Raw genomic sequence first — 26,729 nt, forward strand, 5'->3', positions numbered from 1 at the left:
ACAGAATCTAAGAGGAAATAACCAAGTCGAGTGAGTGCTGTGGAAATGCAAAGATCATCTCTGTGATGACACAGATAAGGACACCCGCCCCCTGATGAGCTGGTTTGCACAGTCTCCACATGGGGGTTCCACAGGAACCTGTACACAGCCTGAAGTTCCCTATAATCGAGCACACATGGGACTCCTGGCCACATGGGGGTGAAATCAAAATCCCCAAAGGCCTGCCAGCTTCTACCACAGAAGACACTTAAAATTCATCTCCTGCTAATCACACAAAATCATCACACAAGCTAACCATTTCTTAGAAAAGACTTAATATTTATAGAATTCCTAAGAGCTACCACACTGTCTTAGAACACTAAAGAGGATGGAGTCCCATAAAGATACAGAGACAGGCAGGCCTTCCTGTCATGGTGGGTACTGATCATACAGGAAGCTCCTGGGTGGGGAGGAAGGAGAGGGCAGGAAGAAAAAACTTTAACTGGGCATGGAATGGGCCCCTGACCCAGGCCTGACTTACCTCTGTCTGTCCACTGCAAACATGTCTACCCAAGGAGCCTCCTCCCCATTCTAGTGCTGTCTTCAAACTCAACAATTACCCAGGAGGGCCTGTTGAAAGTGCAGATTCCTGGGCTCCACTCCACAGATTTTGGTTTAGTAGATCCAGAAAGCAGCCTGTGAATCTGTAGGATTGTGAGATAGGCAGACCTCACTTTGAGAAATATTGTTTGAGAAGCACACTATATCCACCTGCTGCTCCTCCTGCTGCCTGGAGTCTTTCAAAATGTGAGGTATATTTCCCTGCCTATGCCAGTCACTGCTGAAACAGTGATTCATATCTGGTCATTACTTAACTTTTTATATATAAAACTTCAGTCCTTGTCCCATTTGGTTCCCTAATAACAGATAAAGAAACCAAGGCACAGAAGTTAAAGGTTTGTGTAGAGGCAACCCAGGTGTCCATGGAAGCAACCCAAGTGTTCGTCTACAGGTCAATGGATGACCAAAAGTGGAAATATACATACAGTGGAGTATTAGCCTTAAAAAGAAGGAAATTCTGATAGGAAATTATTACAGTATAGATGAACTTTAAGGATTTATGCTAAGTGACATCAGTTAACCAGGAAAATACATTCATTGTATGATTCCTCTTGCATGAGGTACCCAGACTAGCAAAATTGGAGAGATAATGTAGAATGGTGGCTGCCAGGGGCTCAAGGGATAGAATGGGGAGTTCATGTTTCATGAGTACAAAGTTTCAGTTTGGGAAGATAGAAAAATTCTGGACCTCAGCAGTGGCAATGGTTGTACGGTAGTATGAATGTACTTAATGTTTCTGAACTGTGCCCTTAAGATGGAATTTTTATCACAATTATCACAATTTTTAATCACAATTAAAATAATAGAAGAAATGAGAGGACAGCTCTTTGCAGCATCTCTAGGGTGAAAAGAGAGCTACTAGAATCCTGCTGGAAGTCTGTTTGGTGTCCTGGAGATTTAAAATGCCCTGGGATGCCTAGATGGGCTCAAAGTACAAGGCCATCCCATCATTAACCAGAACAAATATTCACAGCTCAAAAATGCTAAGCAAAGATGTCTCTGCTTGCTATGAATTTAAAGTGAAGAATTTTCTGTGTGGTGCCAAGAGAATATGTAAAGCCGTGTGTTTTGACAAGTCATTTAAGCAGCACTGGGGTAGCATTTGGAAAGGAATTACTGCTGGAAAGTCTGAAACTCTTCCTCTTGGATTAACATTGCTGAGAAACAGCCATAATTTGGTTGCAGTTCATAGCAGATTGAATCTGTTGGTAATGCTTAGTTCTGTCCAATCTCCCTTGCCCAAACATTAGAGGCACAGCCAGGGCACTCCTGGGGTGCAGTGATGAGGGACCAAGTTTACATGGTGGTTAGGAGGGGAAATAGTTTCTGAACCTGGTTACCCAAAGGTGGATAAGCCAAAGACCAAACCCTACCATGGCATTGATCTCCCTTGGGAAAGGGTGGAGCTGGGAGCTGGAGGGGTGGAGGGGCTGTTGTAATCTTGCATCTCAAAACTACACCTCATCTCCTTTCTTGTACCAGGTTCTCATTTTGTGAGGGTCAAGGAGTCCCCAAAAGTGAACTCTGTGGTTTGGAAGATGTTTAGGGCAGGGATTTTCATCTGTTTTATCCACTGTTCTTTGTTTTTTTTTTTTTTAAATTTTTAAAAATTTATTTATTTATGATAGTCACAGAGAGAGAGAGAAAGAGAGGCAGAGACACAGGCAGAGGGAGAAGCAGGCTCCATGCACCGGGAGCCCGATATGGGATTCGATCCCGGGTCTCCAGGATCGCGCCCTGGGCCAAAGGCAGGCGCCAAGCCGCTGCCCCACCCAGGGATCCCTCCGCTGTTCTTTGTACAGAGCTCAGCACAGTGCCTGGTGCATAATGGGTGCTTCATATCAATATGTTTAAATGCATTAATGTAGAGATTCAAAATTATTGGGATGGAGAGTAGGGAGTCCCTGAAAATCAGAGGCACACCTATATGGAAGAAGGGGAAGTGGCATCAAAACTCACTTTCCAAAAAAGTCACTGTCACCCCCAGCATCTGGAGTCTGACAAAAGTTGAGATCTAAAAAAAAAAAAGAAAAGTTGAGATCTAAGGCTGACTTTGGTTTTCCCTTGTTGACTTTCCACTGGTTAATCCAGTGACCCTTAGCAGGTCAGAGGAGAATGCAGGGTGTTCTAAAAGAGCTCATAAAAAAAAAAAAAAATCATAATAAACATTCTGAAGAACTGTCTGCATTAGCCAAAACCTTTGAGAGGTTGTTTCCAGTTCAGGGAGACTCACACACCAGGCACATTTACTGAGCCCGCAGTCAACTATTTTTAGTTTCAGGTTATTTTTTTTTTTACTGAGGCCAGCTGGCAGATGACAACTTCAATGCCTTAAGCTTTATTTTATTTTTTAATTTATTTTTTTTTAAAGATTTTATTTATTTATTCATGACAGAGAGAGAGAGAGACAGAAAAACAGAGACAGAGACAGACAGAGGGAGAAGCAGGCTCCATGCAGGGAGCCTGGCATGGGACTCGATTCCAGGTCTCCGGGATCACACCTCGGGTTGAAGGCGGCACTAAACTGCTGGGCCACCGGGGCTGCCCTTAAGCTTTATTTTTAAAGTCAGCAACATTTGTCTGACTTTGCCTTTCCTCATTCTGAGTGAGAGGAAGGTGGATGTGGGGAAGGTCTGGTTCCTCTGCTCAATGATTCTAGCAGGTGGACAGAGCATTCCCCTATCAAAAATTCCTTAGAGGCAAAATGCTGCCATTGGGCTTTTAAAACACCTGAAACTGGAAGGTTCTTTGGATTTGTTTCCCAAGGCTCCTTTGGAAAATTCTTAGAGAAATGTGAAGCCAGAAATTAAAACACAGTCCCAGCAAGATGTTACAAAATAAAAGAGAAAACACCTGTTATGTCAAATTGAGAGCTCTCACTTTCTTTAGCATTGATAGCTAGACTGATTTTAAAATCGGTCATTCAGAAGATCATCACCTAAACTCTTCCTCTGCTTGAAGGGTCTGAGGCTTTGGGTTTTCTGTGGTGCCTGCATTTTGCTCAACAGCTGTGTCTGTGTCTGACTTAAAAATCCCACAACCAGGACCTAATTCATTCCTCAGCTTCCAAACTGCTTCCAAACTGCCCCGCAGGTGCCAAAAGGAGGCCCTTATGTAGGGCTGTGTGACATCAGGCCTCCTTAACCCTCTCTCCCCTCCCCCTCCCTGGGTAAGAGGAGGTCAGCCCAGAGGATGGAGATGGAACAGCCACCTGCTTGCTGCTCAGAAAGAGTCACTTTGCTCATAACTAGTTCAAAATTTGTCTTTGCTAAATAAATTAAGATTTACAATGTAGTGCCTAACATGGACCTATGGGCCTAAGCTAGTAATGAAGCAAGTTGACAATCAATTCCTCTTCACCCTGAAATATGTTGTTAGTGTTCACAGTAAGAAATAGATACTCCAGAAAGGTGGAGTGATTTGTCCAGATAAAAAGAAGTGAAAGTGGGTTCAAAATCCAGGTATGTTTCCCTGATGGCAAGTGATGCGGAGCATTTTTTCATGCGCTTGTTGGCCATGTCTATGTCTTCGTCTGTGAGATTTCTGTTCATGTCTGTGTGGAGGTTCCTCAAAGAGTTAAAAATAGATCTGCCTTACGACTCAGCAATTGCACTGCTGGGGATTTACCCCAAAGATACAGATGCAGTGAAACGCCGGGACACCTGCACCCCGATGTTTCTAGCAGCAATGGCCACCAAAGCCAAACTGTGGAAGGAGCCTCGGTGTCCATCGAAAGATGAATGGATAAAGATGTGGTTTATGTATACAATGGACTATTACTCAATCATTCAAAATGACAAATACCCACTATTTGCTTTGACGTGGATGGAACTAGAGGGTATTATGCTGAGTGAAGTAAGTCAATCGGAGAAGGACAAACATATGGTCTCATTCATTTGGGGAATATAAAAATTAGTGAAAGGGAATAAAGGGGAAAGGAGGAAAAATGAGTGGGAAATATCAGAAAGGGAGACAGAACATGAGAGACTCCTAACTCTGGGAAATGAACAAGGGGTGGTGGAAATGGAGGTGGGTGGGAGGTGGGGGTGACTGGGTGATGGGCACTGAGGGGGGGCACTTGATGGGATGAGCACTGGGTGTTATGCTATATGTTGGCAAATTGAACTCCAATAAAAAAAAATTAAAAAAGAATAGTTAAAAACAAGAACAAAAAACAAAATCCAGGTATGCATCAAAGTAGCATTAGTAGTAGGGCCCTGGCACATCTCCCACAGAGACACAACTGCCTTGCGACCCCTTTCTCACCTCTATCTTAGCCTCTTGTTTCCTTCTTCCCTGTTTCCATGCACATCATTCAACCAATCCCTTGTGCTGTGGGCTTTCCAAATGTGTTCCTTACTGCTCAGGAAGAGAGAATTCTACACATTCCATATCACCTTCACAAGGTTTCCTTCCATGGTTATCTATATTTTCTTTGAAAAAAGAATCATTACTATCATTTAATGACTTTGCAGTTAGAACAGGCTATGCTATGCTGCAGTAAGAAGCACACCCCAATATTCAGTAATGAAACATAACAGGGCACCTGGGTGGCTAAGAGCTTCTGACTCTCAGTTTTGGCTGTGATCCTGAGATTGAGCCCTGCATGGGCTCTATGCTGAGCATGGAGCCAGTTTGGGGTTCTCTCTTCCTCTTCCTCTGTCCCTCCTTCTGGGTAGTCAGCATGCTTAAAAAAAAAAAAGGTGGAACAACAACAAAAGCTTGACTCTTACCACATCACAGCCCAAGCCCAACTCATGTGGGAGGCTTTCCTGTTTGCCTCTCTTCTGAAAGAAATTCAGGTTCACATGTGGCTTTACACTTGCAAATTGTGTCTTGTCAAAGTCCCTTGCTTCCACAAGTTCAGAGGAGAACACAGGTGACAGAGACACACTTGCTCTTAACCTTTTCAGACTCACAGTGACACCTATTGGGTATCTACTCACCTTCCACTGATGAACAGAAACCATCTGACCCTACCTATAGGGATGCTTCTATAATTATAAGCAGTAGTTTTCTTCACCACAAAGATTGTTTGTTATTTTCTCAGCAATTATTGTGTTCTTTGTTGGTTTTACATTTTAATATTGCACACACAAAAGAATGGGGGCTCTGAGAGTTATAACACTTGAGTTTGAACATTGGATCCATCATCTACTGTGTGACGTTGGGCCAACTGATACACTCCTCTCTCTACCTCAGTTGCTTTATATGCAAAATAAAATAATAATAGTAATAATAATATATACCTTGTGTGACTGTGAGCATCAAATGAATTAGTTAATACATGCAGAAAGACCTGAAACAGTGGCTAGCACATACCACTCAGTGGTAAGTAAAGTTACTTACTGTTTTCACCATTTTGTTATAAAGAGCCTGAGGCTTAGAGAGGTGACACAGAATCTATGAAACAGACAAGGTTGGCCTGGACACCAGACATGACTTATCAACAGCATAAACTTCATCATCACTATTATCCTTCACTGGAATAGGAAGAAAGAACACTTGTGAATTGTTTTTGACATTGTGCTAATCACTACCCATATTTTCTCAGCTATTTCTTCTGAAAAAGAGAACTGAAGTTCAGAGACACGGATAACATGCTCTGGGTTGCACAGCTGGTGGGAATTGAACCACATAAAAACATTCCATTATCATATAATGTGTCCTATTCTTGATTTTTAAGCAGCAAACTTTGGGGTGGGAAATCTTGTGGTCTGTGCAGAACTATTTTCTGAAACAGCTCTCTAGCATCCCAGACTGTACCTTACACTGTACAGACCTTCAGAGTTCAGATCAAAATGGAGAATAAACGTACTATCCATTCAGACATGAAGACTATTTATTCTCTAGTCCCCAAATGTCCATCATAGATGGTCTTTTTAGAAACCATGCATCCTTTAGTGAAGGTGAGCAGACCGCCCTCAGATCCTCTGGGGTCTCAGGGTGAGCGATTTGAGGTCCTGCCTCGCAGCCCCCATAACTTCCAGCCATAATCCTTGGTCTCCTTTCATGAATCTGCTTTGCCGGTGTTTGTGTCTTATCCATGGGGATTAAAAAAACGTGATATCAAAACATCTGTTAGACACAAGAGTAGGAAGGGGGAAATAAACCTAGTATGGGGGATCCCTGCGTGGCGCAGCGGTTTGGTGCCTGCCTTTGGCCCAGGGTGTGATCCTAGAGACCTGGGATCGAGTCCCACGTCGGGCTCCTGGTGCATGGAGCCTGCTTCTCCCTCTGCCTATGTCTCTGCCTCTCTCTCTCTCTGTGTGACTATCATAAATAAATAAATAAAAATTAAAAAAAAAAAAAACCTAGTATGGGTCTGGAAAATAATCTGGAAACCCAGCTGGAGAAGGTGGCAGGCCTTGAGGGGAACAGCCACAGAGAGGGTTCCAAGCCCTTTCTAAGATTCTAAGCAAATTCTCTTTTTCTTTTTTTCTCTCTTCCTTCTTCCCTTCCCTTCCTCCCTCCCTCCCTTACCCTCCTCCCTCCCTCTCTGGTTAAATTTATTGATTGATTTATACAATAGTTTGTTCCAAACCAATTTGGAACTTGTGGGTCATCTATGCAAACTCTTGCTTTCTGCACCTCTCACACTTGTTATAATGTACTCCCAAAGACATCTGGCTATTGGCCCTTTGGCCTCCTAAGAAAGATATGTTTTTAGAGTTCTGGAGGTTGGGAGGAGGATACAGTGTCAGTCAGTCACCATGATCTGACGGTCTGGTGCCTTAAGAATTTTCCCAGCCTGACCCTAGCCATTTGACATGATTCAGAGAAGCTTAGTTATGAGAACTTTGGGAGCTGCATTAGTTGGCTATTATGGCATAACAAATTATCCTAAAACTTAGTGGCTTAAAACAACAAGCATTTATTATCTCACACAATTTATGTGGGTTAAGAATTCAGGAGCAGTTTAGCTGGGTAGTTCTGTCTTGGGGTAACTCACTCAGTTGCAGTCAAGATGTTGGCCAGGGCTCGAGTCATCTAAAGGACTGATTGAAGGAAGGCTCACTCACGTCTCTGGAAAGCTGATGCCAGCTATTGGCAGAAATTCTCAGTTCTTTTTTTTTTTTTTTTTAAGATTTTATTTATTTATTTATTTATGAGAGACACAAAGAGAGAGAGAGGCAGAGATGCAGGCAGAGGGAGAATCAGGCTCCATGCAGAGAGCCTGACATGGGACTCAATCCCGGGTCTCCAGGACAAGGCCCTGGGCTGAAGGTGGCGCTAAACCGCTGAGCCACCTGGGCTGCCCAGAAATCCTCAGTTCTTTGCCATATGGACCACTTCATAAACGTCCTTGAATGTCATCAAAACACAGCAACTGGCTTCCCCTTGCTTATCTAAAGAGAACAAGGTGACAGTCACAATGTCTACTTTTCTCACAGCTTTATTGAATTATATTTGACATATAACATTGCATAAGTGGAAGGTATACAATGTAATGATTTGATGTATCTATATATTATGAAGTGATGACCACAATAAAGCTAACACGTTCATCACCTCACATAGTTACCATTTTTTGGTGTGTGGTACCAACTTTCAAGATCTACTCTTTTGGCAATTTTCTTTCTTTTTTATTTTTAAAGACTTCATTCATTTGAGAGAGAGAGAGAGAGAGAATGAACAGTGGGGAGGGGGCAGAGGAAGAGGGAGAAGCAGACTCCCCGATGAGCATGGAGCCCAACGTGGGGATTGATCCCAGGACCCCAAGATCATGACCTAAGCCAAAGGCAGACGTATAACTGACTGAGCCACCCAGGTGCCCCAGCAATTCTCAATTACATAATATAGTCACCATGCTGTACTATAGATCACTCTAGTCACCATGCTGTACTATAGTTCACCAGAACTTATTCATCTTATAACTGAAAGCTTGTTCCCTCTGACCATCTTCACTCATTTCTCCTACCCTGCTGCTCCTTGCAATTTCCAATCTCCCTGTTTCTTGTTTTTTTTTTTTTTTTTTTTTTAGATTCCACATTTAAGCGAGATCATACAGTATTTTATGACCTAGCCTCAGAAGTCATAAACTGTCACTTCTACACTGTTTTTGTTTGCACAAGTGAGCCCTAGTCAGTTTGGGAAAAAACTATGCAAGACTGTGAGTACCAGGAGACAGGGATGTTAGGGGCCATCATGAGGCTGGCTTTTTTTTTTTTTTTTAATTTTTATTTATTTATGATAGTCACAGAGAGAGAGAGAGAGAGAGAGGCAGAGACACAGGCAGAGGGAGAAGCAGGCTCCATGCACCGGGAGCCCGACGTGGGACTCGATCCCGGGTCTCCAGGGTCACGCCCTGGGCCAAAGGCAGGCGCTAAACCGCTGTGCCACCCGGGGATCCCGAGGCTGGCTTTTTTTATTTTCTCTGAGCTTCTATTGCTTCTTCTAAAATAATGGAAACAATTCGAGTACCTTGGTAGCGCAGTTGGCTGGGCATTGGACTCTTGGTTTTGGCTCAGGTTGTGATCTCAGGGTGGTGAGATCCAGCCCCTCATTGGGCTCCACACTCAGTACAGAGTTGTCTTGGGATTCTCTCTCCCTCTTCTTCTGTCTCTTCTGCTTGTGCTCTCTTTCAATAAATAAATCTTTTAAAAAATAATGGTAATAATTATTTTGACTCCACAGCAACATTCTTTTATTCATTCATTCATTCACTCAAAAAAAAGTCGATGCTGAGGGTACAATGATGTTGTTGTTGATGCTGAGGGTTGATGCTGAGGGTACAATGAAGAGCAATCATTGTAGTTACATAGTCTTTCTGTCTTCATGGTGTGTACAGCTTACTGAAGAGACAGACAATAATAACAAACACACAAATCAACATAAGATCCCAAGTCTGAAGGCAGCTTGGGTGGCTCAGCAGTTTAGTGCTGCCTTCAGCCCAGGGCCTGATCCTAGAAACCTGGGATCGAGTCCCACGTCAGGTTCCCTGCATGGAGCCTGCTTCTCCCTCTGCCTGCATCTCTGCCTCTCTCTCTCTGTGTCTCTCATGAATAAATAAAATCTTAAAAAAAAAAAAGATCCCAAATCTGATAAACAATGAAGATAGTTAATTGGGGGTTGGGAGTGGATATTCAGACTGAACTAGCTCTTGGTCCACCCTTCCTTTTCCAACCCACTTACATGTAGGAACTGCTCACTGGAACTTCAGATTGAGGAGACAGAACAGGAACTGGCCATTCAGGAGATCTTCACTGCCTCTACTGCCCAGAGGTCAAGTCCAACAGTTAAGACCTTTGCAGTCTGAGCCCCTACCTGACACTTTCTCCCGCAGTGAAAGCCCTCTGATCTAGCTCAGCTGGTCTCTTTTCTGTAAATATACTCTATGTGCCTCCCTCCTTAAGCTTTGCTTACACAAAGTCCTTGTGTGGAATTCACTCCCCACCCTACTGCCTTTTATCTATCTCCATCACATACATTCCCATTCAAGTTCCATCAGATTGTAAATCCTACAGAGGTCCCAAAGAGGGGCCTATTCTTTTCTGCAGGAATATTTGCTGTAGATACAACTGATTTTACATTAATATTGTCAGACATGTTCATATTTAACTTTTCTTGTGTAAAGTTAAGCTTGGGTCTAATCCAATCTAGGATAATAACATACTTATAAAATGCCCTCCCTGACAGGCAGGGCATCCCAGGATGATCTACATTAGGAAATGGAGTGAACCTAATGCTTCCAAGAAGGCTGTCAAGTGCTTTTCTCTTTTAGTCCCTTTTCTGTAAATTGAGTCTATATTTTTGTAGCTAGTAAAATTACTAAAATATTTTTGCCTTGGCTAATAAATTAACCTGATAGCCTTAATGACCATGAAATATTGTGAAGTTCTTCATTTGTTTCAAAATGCAGTACTGAAATATTTGAGGAAATGTTTGAATACTGGAAAAAAAACCCCTAAAAATCATTAAGAAATAAGTAAACTATGATATGCATTTTATGGAGTTAAAGAGAATAATTAAAAATAAATTAATGTATATTAATTGGAAAAGATATTTACATCACATGCGGATTTTAAAAAGTTACTTGCAAAAAAAATAAATTACTTGCAGAAATCATGCTTTAAAAAAACCACATAAAACAAGACATCATAAAAAATTACCCAATTGACCTGATAATAGGGAGAGGGGATTCGGATTGGCGGTACTAATCAAAAAAGACTTGAAGCTGGTCTATAATGTTAGAATTTTTATAAGTGAGAGTATATTTGTGCTCTATTTGTATCATTAAAAGAAATAAAAATAAAACATTGTACAAGATGACTTTTAAAATAGACTCAAAGATGCTTGCAATCTCTTCAGACATTAAGCAATGTGGAGGGGCTGTCCTCTTGTGGAGCAGCCTTTAAGAGATTGCTCATGTTTCATTCACAGTATTTTGGAGTTGCAATTTCTGACTTACAGGTCAACCCCTCACATTTGTCGCATGAGAAAAAAGAGAACACACGTCTGTGGTGTACCCAAAGTCACTTATTTTAGCCAAGTCACAATTACAGATTGAGTCTTTTGATTCGTAACTGGAAATCTTCAATTATTCTGACTCCCCTAAATCATAAGTCAACAAGTATTAAACACCAAAATTGTTAAAAAGTCATTGGGTGCTGTATGATGTACAGTGCCAGGTAACTAGAAATCATTTAATAAAGAGGGATGTGGGACACTGACCATGTTGCCAGGATCTTGCTAGGACTTGAGAAACAAAGGAGGCTTATGCTTTTATTGGGTAGTGGATTGTAAAATCTAATACAATTGCCGCGTTTAATAATAGCATTACCCTCAAGGCTGCACCTAGTCATTAAACAAACACCAAATAACCAATAGCAAATTGCCGGGGCGGCGGGGGGCGGGGGGGTGTAGGCAAGGGTGTGGAGAGAGACTCCTGAGCGACAGGTGCCCGAGGAAGGCTGACACCCAGGATACAGCAGGAACACTGATGAAAACAACAACGCCCTGGCACCAGAGCACCACCCAACCACACACAACATTAGAGGAATAGGACCCCCATGGTGCACCTACAATAATCACAGTAACAACAAATCCAACCCCATTAAACTCCTGACTAGTCTTTACCAATGCCTCACTTCCAGGCAGACATTACTTCAGTCACAACAGATGGCATTCAATCAAAAACTATGACACACACAAATAAACAGGGCAAAAGAAAACTGTCAAACATACAAGATACAGAACCAGACTCAGAGATGACCCAGATGTTAGAAACACCAGACAAGGAATTTAAAGTAAATATGGCTAATATGCGTTCTAGTGGGAAAAGTGGAAAACACACATGAGCAGATTGGGGAATGACACTAGAGAGACAGACACTAAAAGAGTAAAATAAAAACACTAGAAATAAAACCCAAAAACACAGTAATAAAAGAACCAAGGAAAGAACTGGTAAGCTTGAAAACGGATCTGTAGAAAAGACCTGAAAACAGAGAAAAACAGAGTAGAAAGTAAACACAACAGTGTTAAGAGGTGTGGACAATTTTGAGAGTCTAACAATATAATTGGGATCCCAGCAGGGAAAGTGAGAATGGGAGCTAAATAGGGAGATGGGGGGGAGGGGTCATACTCTAGCCTATACTCACGTCATTCCTTCTTTCCAGCAGCACATGCCATCTTTCTCCCCACTGTGTTCCAGGTCTTTCAGGAACAGAGGCTCTCTGGTGCTGACTGCCCAGAGAAAGTGTCAAGCCTTTGGGAAGTGAGTTTAGTTGCTGGATTTTGTGCATGAGTGACAAGATATCTGTGGTGTCTAATTGCCGTATGTCATCTATTCTAAGGTATTCTTTGTAACATTTTTGAAAATAGTGTCTTAAAGTGGACAGTCTCAATAGATTTTTTTATTTCAATGATAAAACTAAAATAATGGTGCATCTAACAATGAATTCCATCTTCAATGTGAGTTGCTATTTAAAAAAAATATTGTAAAACGAACAGAAAACCAAAGTAGTTAAAGAGCTTAAGTCATTATAGATTAACACTTTATAATATGGATAGCTTAATAAGCTGTTATAAGACAAATCCTGCTATACATCATAGCCATCAAGTAGAACTTTGCCAGCCACTTCCAGAATCCCCTCCATGTGCTTGTCCCTAGCATCAATCAATGCCTTCCTTCTCCTCTAGAGTAACTACTATCCTGAATTTTATAATCATTACTTCTTTGTATATCTCTATTCTTTTTTTATCTCTATTCTTTTATCAACAAAGTGTGCATTTCTAAATTATCTAGAGATAATTTAAATGTGTGCATCTCTAAATGATCTATTTTATCCATTTAAAGAAAAAATATGGAATTTCCCTCATTCCTTTCAATTTATCTGTTAAAAATCCCCGGGTATTGAACCTATGGTTTCCCAGTCCGGATTGTGCTGATTGCACACGTAAGCTCCACACGTTCCTTTATCCTCTTTGTTTCTGCATTTTGGCAGCTGGACCCAGAGGCATGATCAGACTCCCCTCCCATCCCTTGGCAAGGCTATAGAGGATGCAGAGTTCTTTCGCTAAGGGGCATAACGGGTCTGGTTGTCTCTTTTTGGAATATTAATAGCAGCTGATGCTCAACGTCTGAATCCATTAATCCACCAGGTGTTGCAACATGGTGATATGATCTCATTTCTTTTTCATTATTGGAACACTAAAAAGGCTTTTTTCCCCCAAACGTCCATTTATTTTACCCCATATTACATACCTGTCTAACGCTATCAACTACCAGCTAGGCCAAATATTTCTACATTTTCCTATTTTTTTAGTTATACTGTCTGTCATGTAGATATACAGCAATTGCATACTATATTCTCCTTTATAACTCTAAATTTTAATTGTGTAGGCTACACTTAATGCCCACCACTAGTCTTTATGGTGCTATTTCTCTAGTTACTGTTTTTTCTAATGGAGCTCATTTTCTGATTCCTCAAGAATTTAAAGGAACACTATTCCTCCAATTCTTGCATTTTCCCTAGAGTTATGTTCCAAATGTTACTCCATTTTCTTCAAGCACAAATGGTGAAGTCTGATAATCTTTTTCCTTACATGTCACTTTGTTTTTGCCTACCCCAAGATTTCATTTTTTTTAAGTTAACTTTGTTACTTAGGTCTTAGTGTTGCATGTTTTGGATCAATAATATTTGAGTACAGAGTGCATTATGGGGCACCTGGGTGGCTCAGTCAGTTAAGTATTCAGCTCATGTGGTGATCTCAGGATCGGGATCCCTGTGTCAGGCTCTGAACTCAGTTTGGAGTTGGCTTCAATTTTTTTTTTAAAGATTTATTTATTTATTCATGAGAGATAGAGAGAGAGGCAGAGACATAGGCAGAGGGAGAAGCAGGCTCCATGCGGGGAGTCTGATGCGGGACTCGATCTCAGGTCTCCAGGATCAGGCCTCAGGCCAAAGGCAGCGCCAAACACTGAGCCACCAGGGCTGCCAGTAAGTAAACTTTAAGAAAAAAGCTTCAAATTTTTAAAATTAGTTTTCTGAATTTTTTTTCTTTCAGAGACTATTACTATCTGCATATTGGACCTTCTGTCCCTATCTTCAATATTTGTCACTTCCTAATCTTTTTTTCCCCCCACTTTCGCTCAGATTTCTACCTCCCATCTTTTAGGGCATTATCTATAGTATTTATTTGTTGTGTTCCTTCTGGTTTAGCTTTAACTTTTGAAATGTTTTTTTCTAATGCTTATTCGGAACTTACCCTATCTTTTTTCCAGTTCTAAATTTCCTTCATATACTGTATCATTTTTTCTGTATCATTTCTTAATAACTTTTACCACATTTTCAAATGGACAGTTTTTCATCTTTGTGGGCTTTTGGTAATTTTCAGTATCTGTAAAAATATTATCCTGCTTTTTAGCATCATAAGACATTGATTTGAAAACTTTTCTTTTTTCGTAAAATTAGTTTTCTTTGAAAAGTAAGCATAGTTCACGGAAGCTTCTTGATCATCAATTTTTATTTTATTTTATTTTTTTATTTTTGATCATCAATTTTTAAAAAGATTTTATTTATTTATAGAGCAGTTGTGGGGGGGGGGCACTCTGTGCTGATTGCAGAACCTCACCGGGAACTTGATCCCAGGACCCCAGGATCAAGACCTGAGGCAAAATCTAGTCCACTGCTGAAGCGACTGAGCCATACAGATGCCCCAAACATCTATTGTCTTTAAGTGTTCAGAGACAGGGTATTTTGCTGAGAGTCCTTGGTCACCTGTTCCTCCTCCTACTTGTATTTCAATCTCCTGTTCTGCTCAATTTTGATCTTCCTCTCACCAGTTTCTCTTCTGTGGGGGATCCTGTCCCATGAGCCTTGGACAACTCAGCAGATCAGTTCCAACAGTTCATGTGGACCAGACCAGTCAGTTCCTTCAGATGTGCCCTGTACTAATTCACTGTGGGAATGGGAAAGCCTTGCCTCGTTCCAACAAGATCTGCTGTGCAGGTCCAATCGATATCCTATTGCCTTCCTCTACATCTCCATCTTGTGGCTGTTGGTGGCTTGTCTTTACCCACTTATATTTTGTCATTTAAGGTTACCATCACCTAAATTTGTTGTGATGCAGTTCACAGGTTTTAAATTTTGTTATCTAGTTGTGGTTATATGGGGATTTGCAGACAGGAAAACTACAGCCCACTGCCATCTTTCCCTCCTCCTGTACTGCTTTTGAAAGTTTTCAGCCAGTTCCATTTTCAGACTCTGCTCGAGGCCCTGGCTTTGGAGGAAGCTGCAAGTCTCCATTTACTGAGCTCATCTAAACGTCTGCTTCCTGTTGGCTTCTACCACTACAGAATTGATCATTTCATTTCTTTGCTAAATCACTTACCACTTATCCATCTGTTTCCTTGCCTGATGTCTCTTCCTCTGTTAACCTTTATGGATTTATACTGTTTTACTCCTTTTCTGTCATTTAAGTGGTATTTTAAGTGGGTGAGGAGATAAACATTTGTAGACAATGTCTGAGTCACATTCTTAATTTGTTCTATAACAGGAAACATTCATAGAAAGCTCAAATTTACTTGTGTTCTTTGGGTCCTTTTCAGATTGGTTTTTATTTAGGAAACATTCATAGAAAGCTCAAATTTACTTGTGTTCTTTGGGTCCTTTTCAGATTGGTCTTTATTTCTTTTAACATTTTTATGCTGTTTCTTACAACTTATGTTTTTTGTTTCATTCTCTTTATCCAAGAGTCCTCTACTATCTTATTTAAAGATTAAAATACTCTGGATCCCTTACTTTATCCTCTGTATCTCAGGTAACACCTTTGTCTCCTGCCAGATCCATCCTTCCTTTCCTTCCCCTCCCCCCTCTGCTCTCTCTTCTCCCTCCCCATATTCACTTGCATGGCTGGTTCTCTTTCCAGGTGCCTGTCTATGTCTTTGCAGATTGTACACATCATAGACTCTTTAGTATCTTACAATCACACCTATAGCTCTAGTTAGGGGATTTTCAAGTCCATACTTTAAAAAGACATAGTAGGGAAAACAGGCTATTTTGAAGTTTAAGAATATTAACAACATAAATAGTTCTTTCCACAGGAGGCTAAAAGCAGTTTTCCTTCACTGTCAATCCGTAGCCCAAGCAAATCCTTCAAGGAGAACAGAGCAATGTCCCACCACATGTTCAATGATATTTAATCTTTCCAGCCACCCGGCCCATGCCAGCAACTTTATTTTCAAATCAATCCTGAAAGAGACAGGAAAGGCAAGGGGTAAAATTTAAAACTTGAAGAAATATAGTGATTCCCTCCAGGATAAACTGACTACAGAATTGTGGCTTTTCATTTATCATCCTTATACTTGACAACATGACAGAAACCTTTAGAGTAGATTTTTATAAATTCTAGGGGACTTGCCCCAAAACATCAAAACTTCCATAAACTGTCAAATATAAAATTATTTCTCTACTTAGCTTCTTATGAAAATATAAAAAGCTGAACAAATAATTATATAGTTAATATGTGAAATATACTCTATTTAAAAAATGGCATACATCTACAAATAAATCTTTCAGTCTGGTAATCGCTGCATTCCCAAACAGCACTTCAAATTGGTATTTTCTTGCAGGCAACAGCCTCCCAGCTGCTGCCATTTATTGGAATATTGCTCTCTGAACATGTATGCATTCAGGTTTGTTAAATATATCCTCTTCTGCTTCCGGAGTTAGTTGGATGTTATCTTTGACTGGTGACAGGGGATCTGGCTTCTTACAAGAAGGAAGCTTTTCAGAATCTCTGCAAAATATAATAAAAAGAATTGGTGTTTTTAGGGAATTATTATTATTAGAGAATAGTATCATTAGAGGCAAAAGAGAGGTATAGAAGAGGATAAGACCTTTCAATTTGTCTTAATTGAATATATGACACCTTCAGGTTCTCCTCTGAGTATCCCAATAAAATTTGAGTTTTCCTCAGCTCCCTTTTGTGCTTCCTAAATCACCTTTCAAGGCAGGTCCAAGGCCACTATTAAATATGTGCTAGCTAAGGCAGAATAATTCCAATAAAGAAACATTAGTTCCTTTGCCCTTAGCACCCTCAAGTCTAAGAATCAAGCCAAGTGAGGGATGAATAAGGTTTAAGTCCTTTTATTCCCCCCTCCTCCCAACTGTTTTTTTGGCTAGAAGGGAGTTCTAAGGCTACAAAATTATCCTATTATGAAGATAACACAGGTAATCCTAGCTCCTGTCAACAAAAATCCAAGAAAGTCTAATTTTCTAAAAGGCATTTAGGAATATTTTTGCACCTCAATTTCTCTTCAGTTAGCAGTTCTCAAAGTATGGTCCATGGGTCCCTAAAAATTCCCAAGACCCTTTCAGACTGCTTACAAGATGAAAACTATTTCATAATAATGTTTAGACTTTATCTGCCTTTTCCACTGGGTTAACATTTGTACTAATGATTCAAAAGGAAAATGGAATAAAAACTACTGGCGACTCAGCATGAATCAGGACACTAGCCTGAAACTGCATGAGAAATACTAGCAGCACTTGTATTTCTCTAGCTTCATGTATTTGAAGTTAAAAAGAAAAGAAAAAAAGTCAGTCTCACTTACGAATGTTCTTGATGAATAAAAATCATTAATTTTAATTAAATCTCAACCCTTTCAATTTCTTAGTACTCTATGAAAAACTGGGAAACACACCATGAGTACTGAAGCATGATGGTTATCGCAAGTAAAAAAAAGCATGTCTGACACCATGGTTACTCAAATTTAGGTATTTGGCAAAGGGCTTCTCTAAAATGAACAAAGAGGGCCTGTTGTTACCCCCAAGGGAACAATTAACAGTATTTGTTGCCAATGATAAAATTCAAGTCAAAGTTAGAATTTTGGAAAACTTTGGAAAATTTATCCACCACTTGACAGCTTCCCAATACCTAAAGACTGTTGTGCTAAGACTGTGATGTCTTTATATTGTATAATGAAATGTGTCAACTTTTGGAAGATTAACAACTCAATAAACCAACATTTTCTAAATGACCAATGCACACATGAGGAAAAGATGCACTGAAGGTGTACTAAGGACCAAGACTGGAACACAACCCAGAATAGAAGTCTGTTGACTTGGTTTCATATCCAATTTACAACTATGAAGAAACCATCACTTGTTGAATTTTGGTATGATATCAAAGTAGAAAATTTACAGCTGAATAAAATGTCTATTAAACTATACATTTCCCAACCACAAATATGTGCAGACCCAGATTTTCTCTCTATACTTCAACCAAAACAACCTATCATCAGATCAAACACAGAAGCAGACCGAAGAATCCAGCTTAGCCCTATTAAACCACAGTTAAGATTTGCAAAAATGTTAAAAAAAAAAAAAAAAAAAAGACACTTTTCATTTTTTTTTGTTTTGGAAAGGTTATTTTTTTGGTAATAATACACTACTGATTTTAATATGGGTTTGTCATTGTTATTTAAAAATAAATATTTGAAAATGTCCACTCTAAATTCTAAGACAGTTAAATCAACTGTTTGAGAACTGCTGCTATATGGTTTAATCCCAGACCTTACACAACACAAAATAAAAATAACCATCCAGCACTCGTTTATTTATATAGTGTTTCCACTCGTACCATCTAATCTGACAGTGACATTTCTACTAGGTAAGGTTTAATCCCATCACCCATGTAACTTTCCGTTTCTCTATTCTTAGCACATTTGCTTTATTGAGAAGAACAGGAGAATAAATTAATCATACATACTTATAACTACAAGTACTTATAAATATACTTATAAGTATTTATAAGTACTTATAAATATAATACTTATAAATAATTATAAATCATAGCTACTCTGAGACTAACTTTGCAGTCTAACAGAAGGAAGTCCTGTGGTTCAAACAAGGTAGGTATATAGAGGTCAGCTCTTTTAAAACACTATTTGCCTCATGCATTAGAAATCTGACACATTCATCACCCACAAGTGATGATTCTCCCCATTTCAGATGTGATCATTAAGAGAAACAAACTGCTTTAAATCAAGAAATATGAGACAGCATTACCTTCCCACCCCTATGTTTTTTTTTTTTTTAAATTTCTATTTATTATTTATGATAGTCACACACAGAGAGAGAGAGGCAGAGACACAGGCAGAGGGAGAAGCAGGCTCCATGCACCGCCCACCCCTATGTTTAAGATAACTCTATTTTCATTACAATCCGGAGCTATAAAAGGAAGGAAGCCAAAACACTTAGACCAGAAAAAGTCACTTGCTTAACAGACCCCAAAGCCAGACCAAGAACTGAGGATTTTTAGGTTGTCATCTTTTCACTAAATGAAGGTATAGACGTTGAAGTTAAGTATACTTAAAAAGTGTCAGCTAAAGAGAATAAAGGAAAATAATTCTCAGGGTAAGAGAAAACAAAACTGACTCCTATGAAAACAGAAAGAATTGGGAAAAAGTGAAAGAAATTACAAAAAAAAATTTACCCTATCATTTTTTTTTTTAAAGATTTTATTTATTTGAGACAGAGAGTGAGAGAGAGAGCACAAGTGTCAGGGAGGGGAGAGGGAGAAGCAGGCTATCCACTGAGGAGGGAGTCTGATGTGAGGCTCGTTCCTAGGACCCCAGGATTCTGACCTAAGCCAAAGGCAGATGCTTCACTGACTGAGCCACCCAGGCGACCCAATTTATCCTTAGAGTAAGTAACAAGGAAACTCACTTTTTAAATCCAAAGTTCTTCCACAGCTCATTGATTTTTATCTGTAATCCTGGCCTGTTCTCAGCATCATGATGATTTCTCTTCTGGATGCTTGATGGCTTCTTGCTGAGCCCACTGGCTCGGGCAGGCACTAGAGGCTTGATCTTGGTTGTAGAAAGACTGTCCACAGAACTAGATTTATACAGCCCAGGAACCTGCAGAGTAAATACCCCTTTTAACACTGTTCAAGTAATGACCTTTAGCTAATTTCAAACTATTCTCTGCACATTAAGATAGAAAAGTAACCAATAGGCAACATGTAAAAATGTTTTTCTTCAACCTAATATGTTTTGATTCTACTTAATAACATATCTTGGATAGTTTCCTTTTCACATGCAGATAATTTTGTTTTGAAGAGGTTGTTTTTTTTTTTTAATTTTTAAAAGACTTTATATTCATTTATGAGAGAGACAGAGAGGCAGGCAGAGACATAGGCAGAAGGAGAAGCAAGCTCCATGTAGGGAGGGAGCCCGATATGGGACTCGATCCCAGGACTGTGGGATCACGCCCTGAGCTGAAGGCAGACGCTTAACCGTTGAGCCACCCAGGCGTCCCGAAGAGGTTGTTATTCAAACAGATCTCTACTGACAGTTAGCTTTTTCTATCCAAGGGCTACTTTTTATCCTGTGGGGAATATGGAGACATCAATGTTTTGTTGTTGTCATTAGGATAGTAAGAGTGAGGTACATAAAACAAGGCTTTCAAACTGACAAAGTTGATAGAGGAGGTATAAAGAACCGGAACGCCTGCATGTGAAAGATGGAATCTTGACTCAGGGTGTTGGTGAGAGGAAAGAGAGAGTGAGAAAGAAGGCAAAGAAAGAAACGTTAGAATTTGGTTAAGTACAGATGTGTGGTTGCTTTCCTTTACCCTCTGCAGAAGGATTGAGCTGGCAGTTATAAAGAAAAGAGACCCTAAGATTTTGAAACTAAATGACAAAGAGACTCTTTATGTAGTAGATGAAAATAAAAAATGTTCAAGAAGAACTGGTTTGAGATTTAACAACAACAACAAACAAGGTGAGTTTCATTGTAGATATTAAAGGTGGATATTGGGGAGCAAGGGGGAAGGTCCATCTGGGGAATTTTCACCAAAACAGATGTGACAGTTAAAACCCTGACAAAAACTCTTGAGAGTAATAATAATAATAATAGTAATAATAATAATAATAAAGAGACAACAGTTTAATGTCTAGGCATAACTTCTTTTGGGTAAGTACTTTCTACATCTCCAGTCCCATCACTGCAAATAATTTGGTATCTTTCTAGACCTTTTTCTATGATTATGTAAACATACAGTGTGCATGAATATTTTGAGTACTTAAGCAAAAATATGATGCCATACATACTGCTTCATGTTCTTCCTTTTTACTCAAAAATAATATGGACACCCTTCCAAGGCAGTGTATGTCTGAAAAAAGCCTTTAGCACCCAAAGATTTAAAAAATAGTCTTATATTTATATATTCTACATTTATATCTTTAATATATTTAGGATTTATATTTATATAGTGTGAGGTGGGGATCTTTTTTCAAATGGATTTGCAGACCATTTACTGAAATTTTAAAAAGGTTTTATGCTATTAGAAAAACAAAGTGTTCATTATGGAAAAACATGAGAAAACAAAGAAGAAAAATTCACCTGTACTCCCACCACCCAAGAACTAAAATCAATTATGTATTTAATAACTCCCTTATTTTTGGATATTTAGGCTATTTGCAATTTTCCACTATTGTAACTACTATAACCAATATAAGATAAGTATTCAATGTACTTAAATTCTCATTATTTCCTTAGACTCAAGTTCTAGAATGCACTTACTGGGTTGAATTATTTAAACTCATTCAAATTGCTTTCCTGAAAAGGCAGAGCAATTTATATACAATTAATGTGTGATTATCTTCTCACTATACACTCATAAAGATGAGTACAATTAAAAATATTTTTTGAAAATCTGAGGTAAGAAATTCTATTTCATTATTTTAATTTGTATTATTTGACTACTAATGAGGTAAATATACTTTTATATATTAATCAACCATTTGTAGTTTTTCTTTTGTATTGTTTATGTCTCTTGTGCATTTCTGAGAAATAGTATATAAAATATGCTTTCACTTGTGAGCTTTTACTATGCAAAGAAATACTTATATATTTTAATTTAAAAAATACCCTAGCTTATGAGGTATATGGTTTCTAGCAGGTCTTTTGGCAACATATATCAAAGCTTTAAATTGTTATGTGCCTTTGGACCGGTAATACCACTCCATGGAGTTCATTTCTATGAAGCAATCAAGAATGGGCACAAATACCTATCCGCACGATCTTGATTACAGTACTGTCTGCTACAGCAAAATATGTTTAGGGTAAATGACAAACATAATGGAATTAGCTAAACTCATACAACTGCATCCTGTTCAGTCATTTTAAGTAATGCTGTAGAAGCACATAGAAAAAAGATCTTTCTATTGCAAGAGAAGATAAGGGTTTCACAACTTCACCACCTATAACCAGGCATAGACATGACCCTAATAGGATTGAAAGTAGATATTTTTTCTATAAATAAAAATTTAGGCATTTTAATTTTTAATTTTGTTGATATTTCTCAGTTTCTGGTAATAAACATACAATGCTTTGAAAGTAAAAAAAATTTGTTTTACCTTGTTTCTTAGAAGTGTGTCTTTTTTCAAAAACTGAGATAAATGCGGTTTGGATTTTGGATTACCTAGATCATCAAATGACTTCATATTGCAGTCAGAGTCCTAGATTCCCCCAGATTAAAAAAAAAAAAAGATTTTTACTGTGAATTTTTTATGATAATCCATATTCATCACAACATTAAACAAGTAAAACAAGAAAATCAGTATAAATAAAAATGTAATTTCTCAGAAAAGTATACAACATGGAGTAAGATGAAAAGAAAATGAATAAACTATGCCTGTGGCAAGAGATACAAAAAATGGTGATGCAGAAGTCAGAAATGTGGAAAAGTTCAGTCAGCACAGGAAGGCTTCTCGACAGCACAGGGCTAAAAGCTTATGAAGTCAGAGGAAGAGGTCTGTTGGAAAAAGGAAAAAGAACAGCCTGAAGGAGCTCACCAGACCTGAGAGTATTCTCCAGCATAGGGGGTGATGTGTTCTTTTTCTGCAAGCTGTTGACCACAGAGTAACTGTGGTGGCACCCGCATGGAGTCAAGAGCAAATGTAGCGTGAACCACCACATGAAAATGATGGTTTTAAAATGGGGGCACTTACATTAAGAGAAACAGGGGGTTCAGGACCAGTATGGATGAATCGAAGCCAAAGCAGGTGAAAGGAAAAAGAAAAGCCTGAGTCTCAAAGGCAGCCCTGGGGTTGGCTTGGCATACTCTTCAAAACTTAAATACCACATGGGACAGATTTTGGATTCAATATATTAACTGATTTCAGCTTTCTCCAAATGAAACCAATTTGTTCTCACATTTTAAGTTAGCTTTTTTCCCTTCAGTTTGAGTCCAATACAACTCAAGTTTCTCTTGGAAACCAGAATAAAATATTTTCCTTTTTGATAAATACAAGCTATCCAGATTTATTATTTACTCTTCAATGTTCAGGATAATCAAAGTTCTGCCACACAGTACTGTGGCTATCACTGTTCTTACAACTTGGTAATCAAGAGTTGGTGAAGATAAAACAAAGTATGTTACACTGGTAAGTCTGAGGTGACTCAGATGTGTAGGAAGCCAGTAGACCAGCATGTCATTTTAAAATAGAAGGTCATTGGGAGCTTATGGGCAGCACTTATCTGAAGCTGTGATTTAGGTCAGACTAGAAGGTATTTCATAAATAAGGAAAACAATGGTTAGGATGCTTTTATTGACTTAAAACAGAGTCACAAAGTCACATGTATTACTACTTTGTTTTGTTAGAAAGGGAAATCAGCAAGATTAAGAAGAGTAAACTGTAAACTGAAAACATATTTCTAAGTACTAAAGCTTAAGATGAACACTAGCAAATTCCTAAGGCCACTTCTTATAAGGTCTCTCTTTTTTTTAAGATTTTATTTATTTATGAGAGAGAGAGAGAGAGAGAGAGAGGCAGAGACACAGGCAGAGGGAGAAGCAGGCTCCATGCAGGGAGCCCAATGTGGGACTCAACCCCGGGACCCCAGGATCACGCCCTGAGCCGAAGGCAGATGCTCAACCACTGAGCCAGGGACACCTGGGTAGTCCCTCTTATAAGGTTTTAATGTTATCTCAATTCAAGAGTATATTAAGGAATTAGATACTAAATTTATTACAATGTATATCATTCTGCTTAGGTCTTTTCTTAACTGTGCACAACTTGAGATAGCTATTCATGGAGCACACAGTGACTCCAGAAATACAGTTAGGTAAACCATACACAAAAATGAAACATACAGAGAAGTCCTTAAGATGAAAAGAATGTGAACTTTCTACACAGTAAGATCTAGAATAAAAAATTAAGACAGCCAATTATTTCCAAAATGTAGGCAGGATTTCTCCAATTATCTAACACCCTATTTTCTCTTACATATGGATTTGAAAACAAAGGTTTCATAACATAACTTACCTCTGAATCCGAATCCTTACTAGAAGGCTGAGAAAGTTTTGATGCATTTAAACTGTGTGGCGATAATGCTGTGCTTTCCTGAGACTGTGGAGACCAAGCTGCAAGCCGTGAGGGAGGCGCTTCATCGCCTGACTCATCGCTCCTTGACTGGGACATACTGGACACCTCCCTCCGGTCAGGCAGGGTGGTGGGGGGATCAGTCCTCCTCCGGAACTGCTGCAATGCTGCGCTGGGAGAGGGGCTTGAAGTTCGTGAAAAATCTCCAAGACTTCCGGACCAGCTAAAACAATTTCTGAGTGTTCCCAGAGTGGGTGGTGAAATGGTCCTGGTGAACTTGCTGGTCTCAGAAGATAGAGACTCGTCAGCCACCACAGCTGCCTCGTCCGCAACTGGATCACGTGAATTAGGTGCTACGTCCGTACCAGCTGGCTTTGTGCCATCTACACAATCTGATTCACTCAGACTGCTTTCTTTCTCTGTGACAGCACTTTCACCTAGGGTCTCACTGCTTGCTTTCACAGATACACAGTCGGCAGAATCCAGAGAACTGCAAAAAAACCTAACAGGAAAAACAGCAGAAGAAATATATACATATTTTAGAGTTTCCTCACAAAGGCGATAAGACTCAGAAAATGAAAAATGTTCTCGATTTTTCAAGCAAAATCCTATAAATATCATAATTTCATAAAGACAAAAACAGATCTTGAAAGCTTAAATTTTGGTTGTATCAACATTTACACATTTAAAAATTTATTTACACAATGAATTTGTAGATAGGATTTCCTAAAAGCAGTCAGTCTCTACATACATGTACTTGGAATATCCAATGCATATTTTATCTACACCTAAACAGGACATAGGCCTTCTTCCCCCTAACCTTTATTTAATAAATTCCCAGACAGACTAGAAGCTCCCTGAGGACAGATACTATCCATGCTGTCAGGTCCTCCACAGCCCCTACACTAATGGCTAACAGTCAGATACTTGAAGAGTTACAGAGGTATGCAACAGAAGGGACAATTTACAGTTACTGTCTCTTATTCAGTAAAAGCAAAATAAGAGAAATTAGACAGTACTCTTTATCTTAGCTTATTTCCTAGTAGCATATTATCTGGGAACTTGTACTGGTATATCCCCTACTGGCTTTTTTTTTTTTAAAATTTTTTTTTTTTTTTTAATTTATTTATGATAGTCACAGAGAGAGAGAGAGAGGCAGAGACACAGGCAGAGGGAGAAGCAGGCTCCATGCACCGGGAGCCCGACGTGGGATTCGATCCCGGGTCTCCAGGATCGTGCCCCGGGCCAAAGGCAGGCGCCAAACCGCTGCGCCACCCAGGGATCCCCCCTACTGGCTTTTAAAATAAATACCTTATCAACTTTTATGTTATTTGAAATATTGAGGTTACGACTTTCACATCAATAAATTCTGTATTGATAAGAGGTATTACTGACAGTGTGGCAGCTTTAAAAAATCACTTATAAACACTCCAATACAAAAGAAAGATCAGTATCATTGTGGAGAAGATGTACTCAGAGTTTTTTGGTTAAAAAGGAAATTCTCAGATAAATCAGATAAATATGAAGCCTACAGAGAATTTACTTCCTCAATAAGCATTAGTACGAATCCAAGATAATAAAGAGAATATGTACTACATGCTGGAGGGTAAAAATCCCCTCTCTCCTTTATCAAATCTCACAGTGAAGTGTGGGTATAAGCCAGGAAGGAAGCAGTCCATGGGAGGAAAGGTCTTACTAGCACTATTCACTAAGCACAAAACAGCAGCTCCTAGATTTGTCCATATAATTTATTTTTATATAAGTAAGAACCCCTATGATATCCAATAGTCCAAAGAGAAGTTATAGTGACAGTGCCCAAGATTATAAAATTAATCAACTAGAGAGTAGAATTAAAACCCAGAACCCCTCCCAGAAATATTTATATTTCTAGGTCTCAAAAGATAAACTGGCAGGTCTCTAGGATAAGTATCTATGTAATAAAGAAGAGTTAAAACAGACTTCCATAAAAGCAGACAAGATGGAGACAACCTTTGGCATATTACCTCCTGTTGCATTACATTAATGTAGTAAAGTGGAATATTATATTAACTATAAATCATATTACAGTGAGGTGATAATGAATTCACATTCAGGCCAATGAGACCATGTGTTCCTTTCAATCCACCATGCTGACGAGGCCTAGGAACCTCTGTGTCACCAGTACAAAGTAAACCATTCCGGGAAAGTTGTTTAACCTCTCAGAGTCTCAATGTCTTAACCCAAAAATAGAGAAAATAACATCGACTTTGAATATCTCATAATTTTGCTGTGAGGACTAAAAGTATATTCAA

At 39.1% G+C, this 26,729-nt stretch overlaps 1 protein-coding gene and 1 long non-coding RNA gene across 6 annotated transcripts in view; both read right to left on the minus strand.

Annotated features, from left to right (window-relative positions):
- Positions 1 to 5,028, minus strand: part of LOC144315195 (uncharacterized) — a 28,962-nt gene extending 23,934 nt beyond the window's left edge. Inside the window, exons 1-2 of the long non-coding RNA XR_013380955.1 lie at positions 4,867 to 5,028; positions 521 to 683 (exon numbers count right to left, since the gene is read on the minus strand). This is a non-coding gene — a long non-coding RNA (uncharacterized LOC144315195). The remainder of the gene's footprint in view (positions 1 to 520; positions 684 to 4,866) is intronic.
- A 10,682-nt stretch (positions 5,029 to 15,710) lies between these two features.
- EXO1 (exonuclease 1) overlaps positions 15,711 to 26,729 on the minus strand; it is a 31,941-nt gene continuing 20,922 nt past the window's right edge. For 3 of the 5 annotated variants that reach the window (XM_077901461.1, XM_077901462.1, XM_077901460.1), the window contains exons 12-15: positions 24,382 to 24,940; positions 22,471 to 22,572; positions 19,776 to 19,969; positions 15,711 to 16,842 (exon numbers count right to left, since the gene is read on the minus strand). In XM_077901461.1, coding sequence (XP_077757587.1) covers positions 16,701 to 16,842; positions 19,776 to 19,969; positions 22,471 to 22,572; positions 24,382 to 24,940 — 997 coding nt within the window. In that variant the 3' untranslated portion in view covers positions 15,711 to 16,700. The remainder of the gene's footprint in view (positions 16,843 to 19,775; positions 19,970 to 22,470; positions 22,573 to 24,381; positions 24,941 to 26,729) is intronic. The other 2 variants (XR_013381808.1, XM_077901463.1) reach the window with 2 other exon arrangements.

The sequence above is a fragment of the Canis aureus genome, chromosome 6, assembly GCF_053574225.1.
Source record: "Canis aureus isolate CA01 chromosome 6, VMU_Caureus_v.1.0, whole genome shotgun sequence".
NCBI lineage: Eukaryota > Metazoa > Chordata > Mammalia > Carnivora > Canidae > Canis > Canis aureus.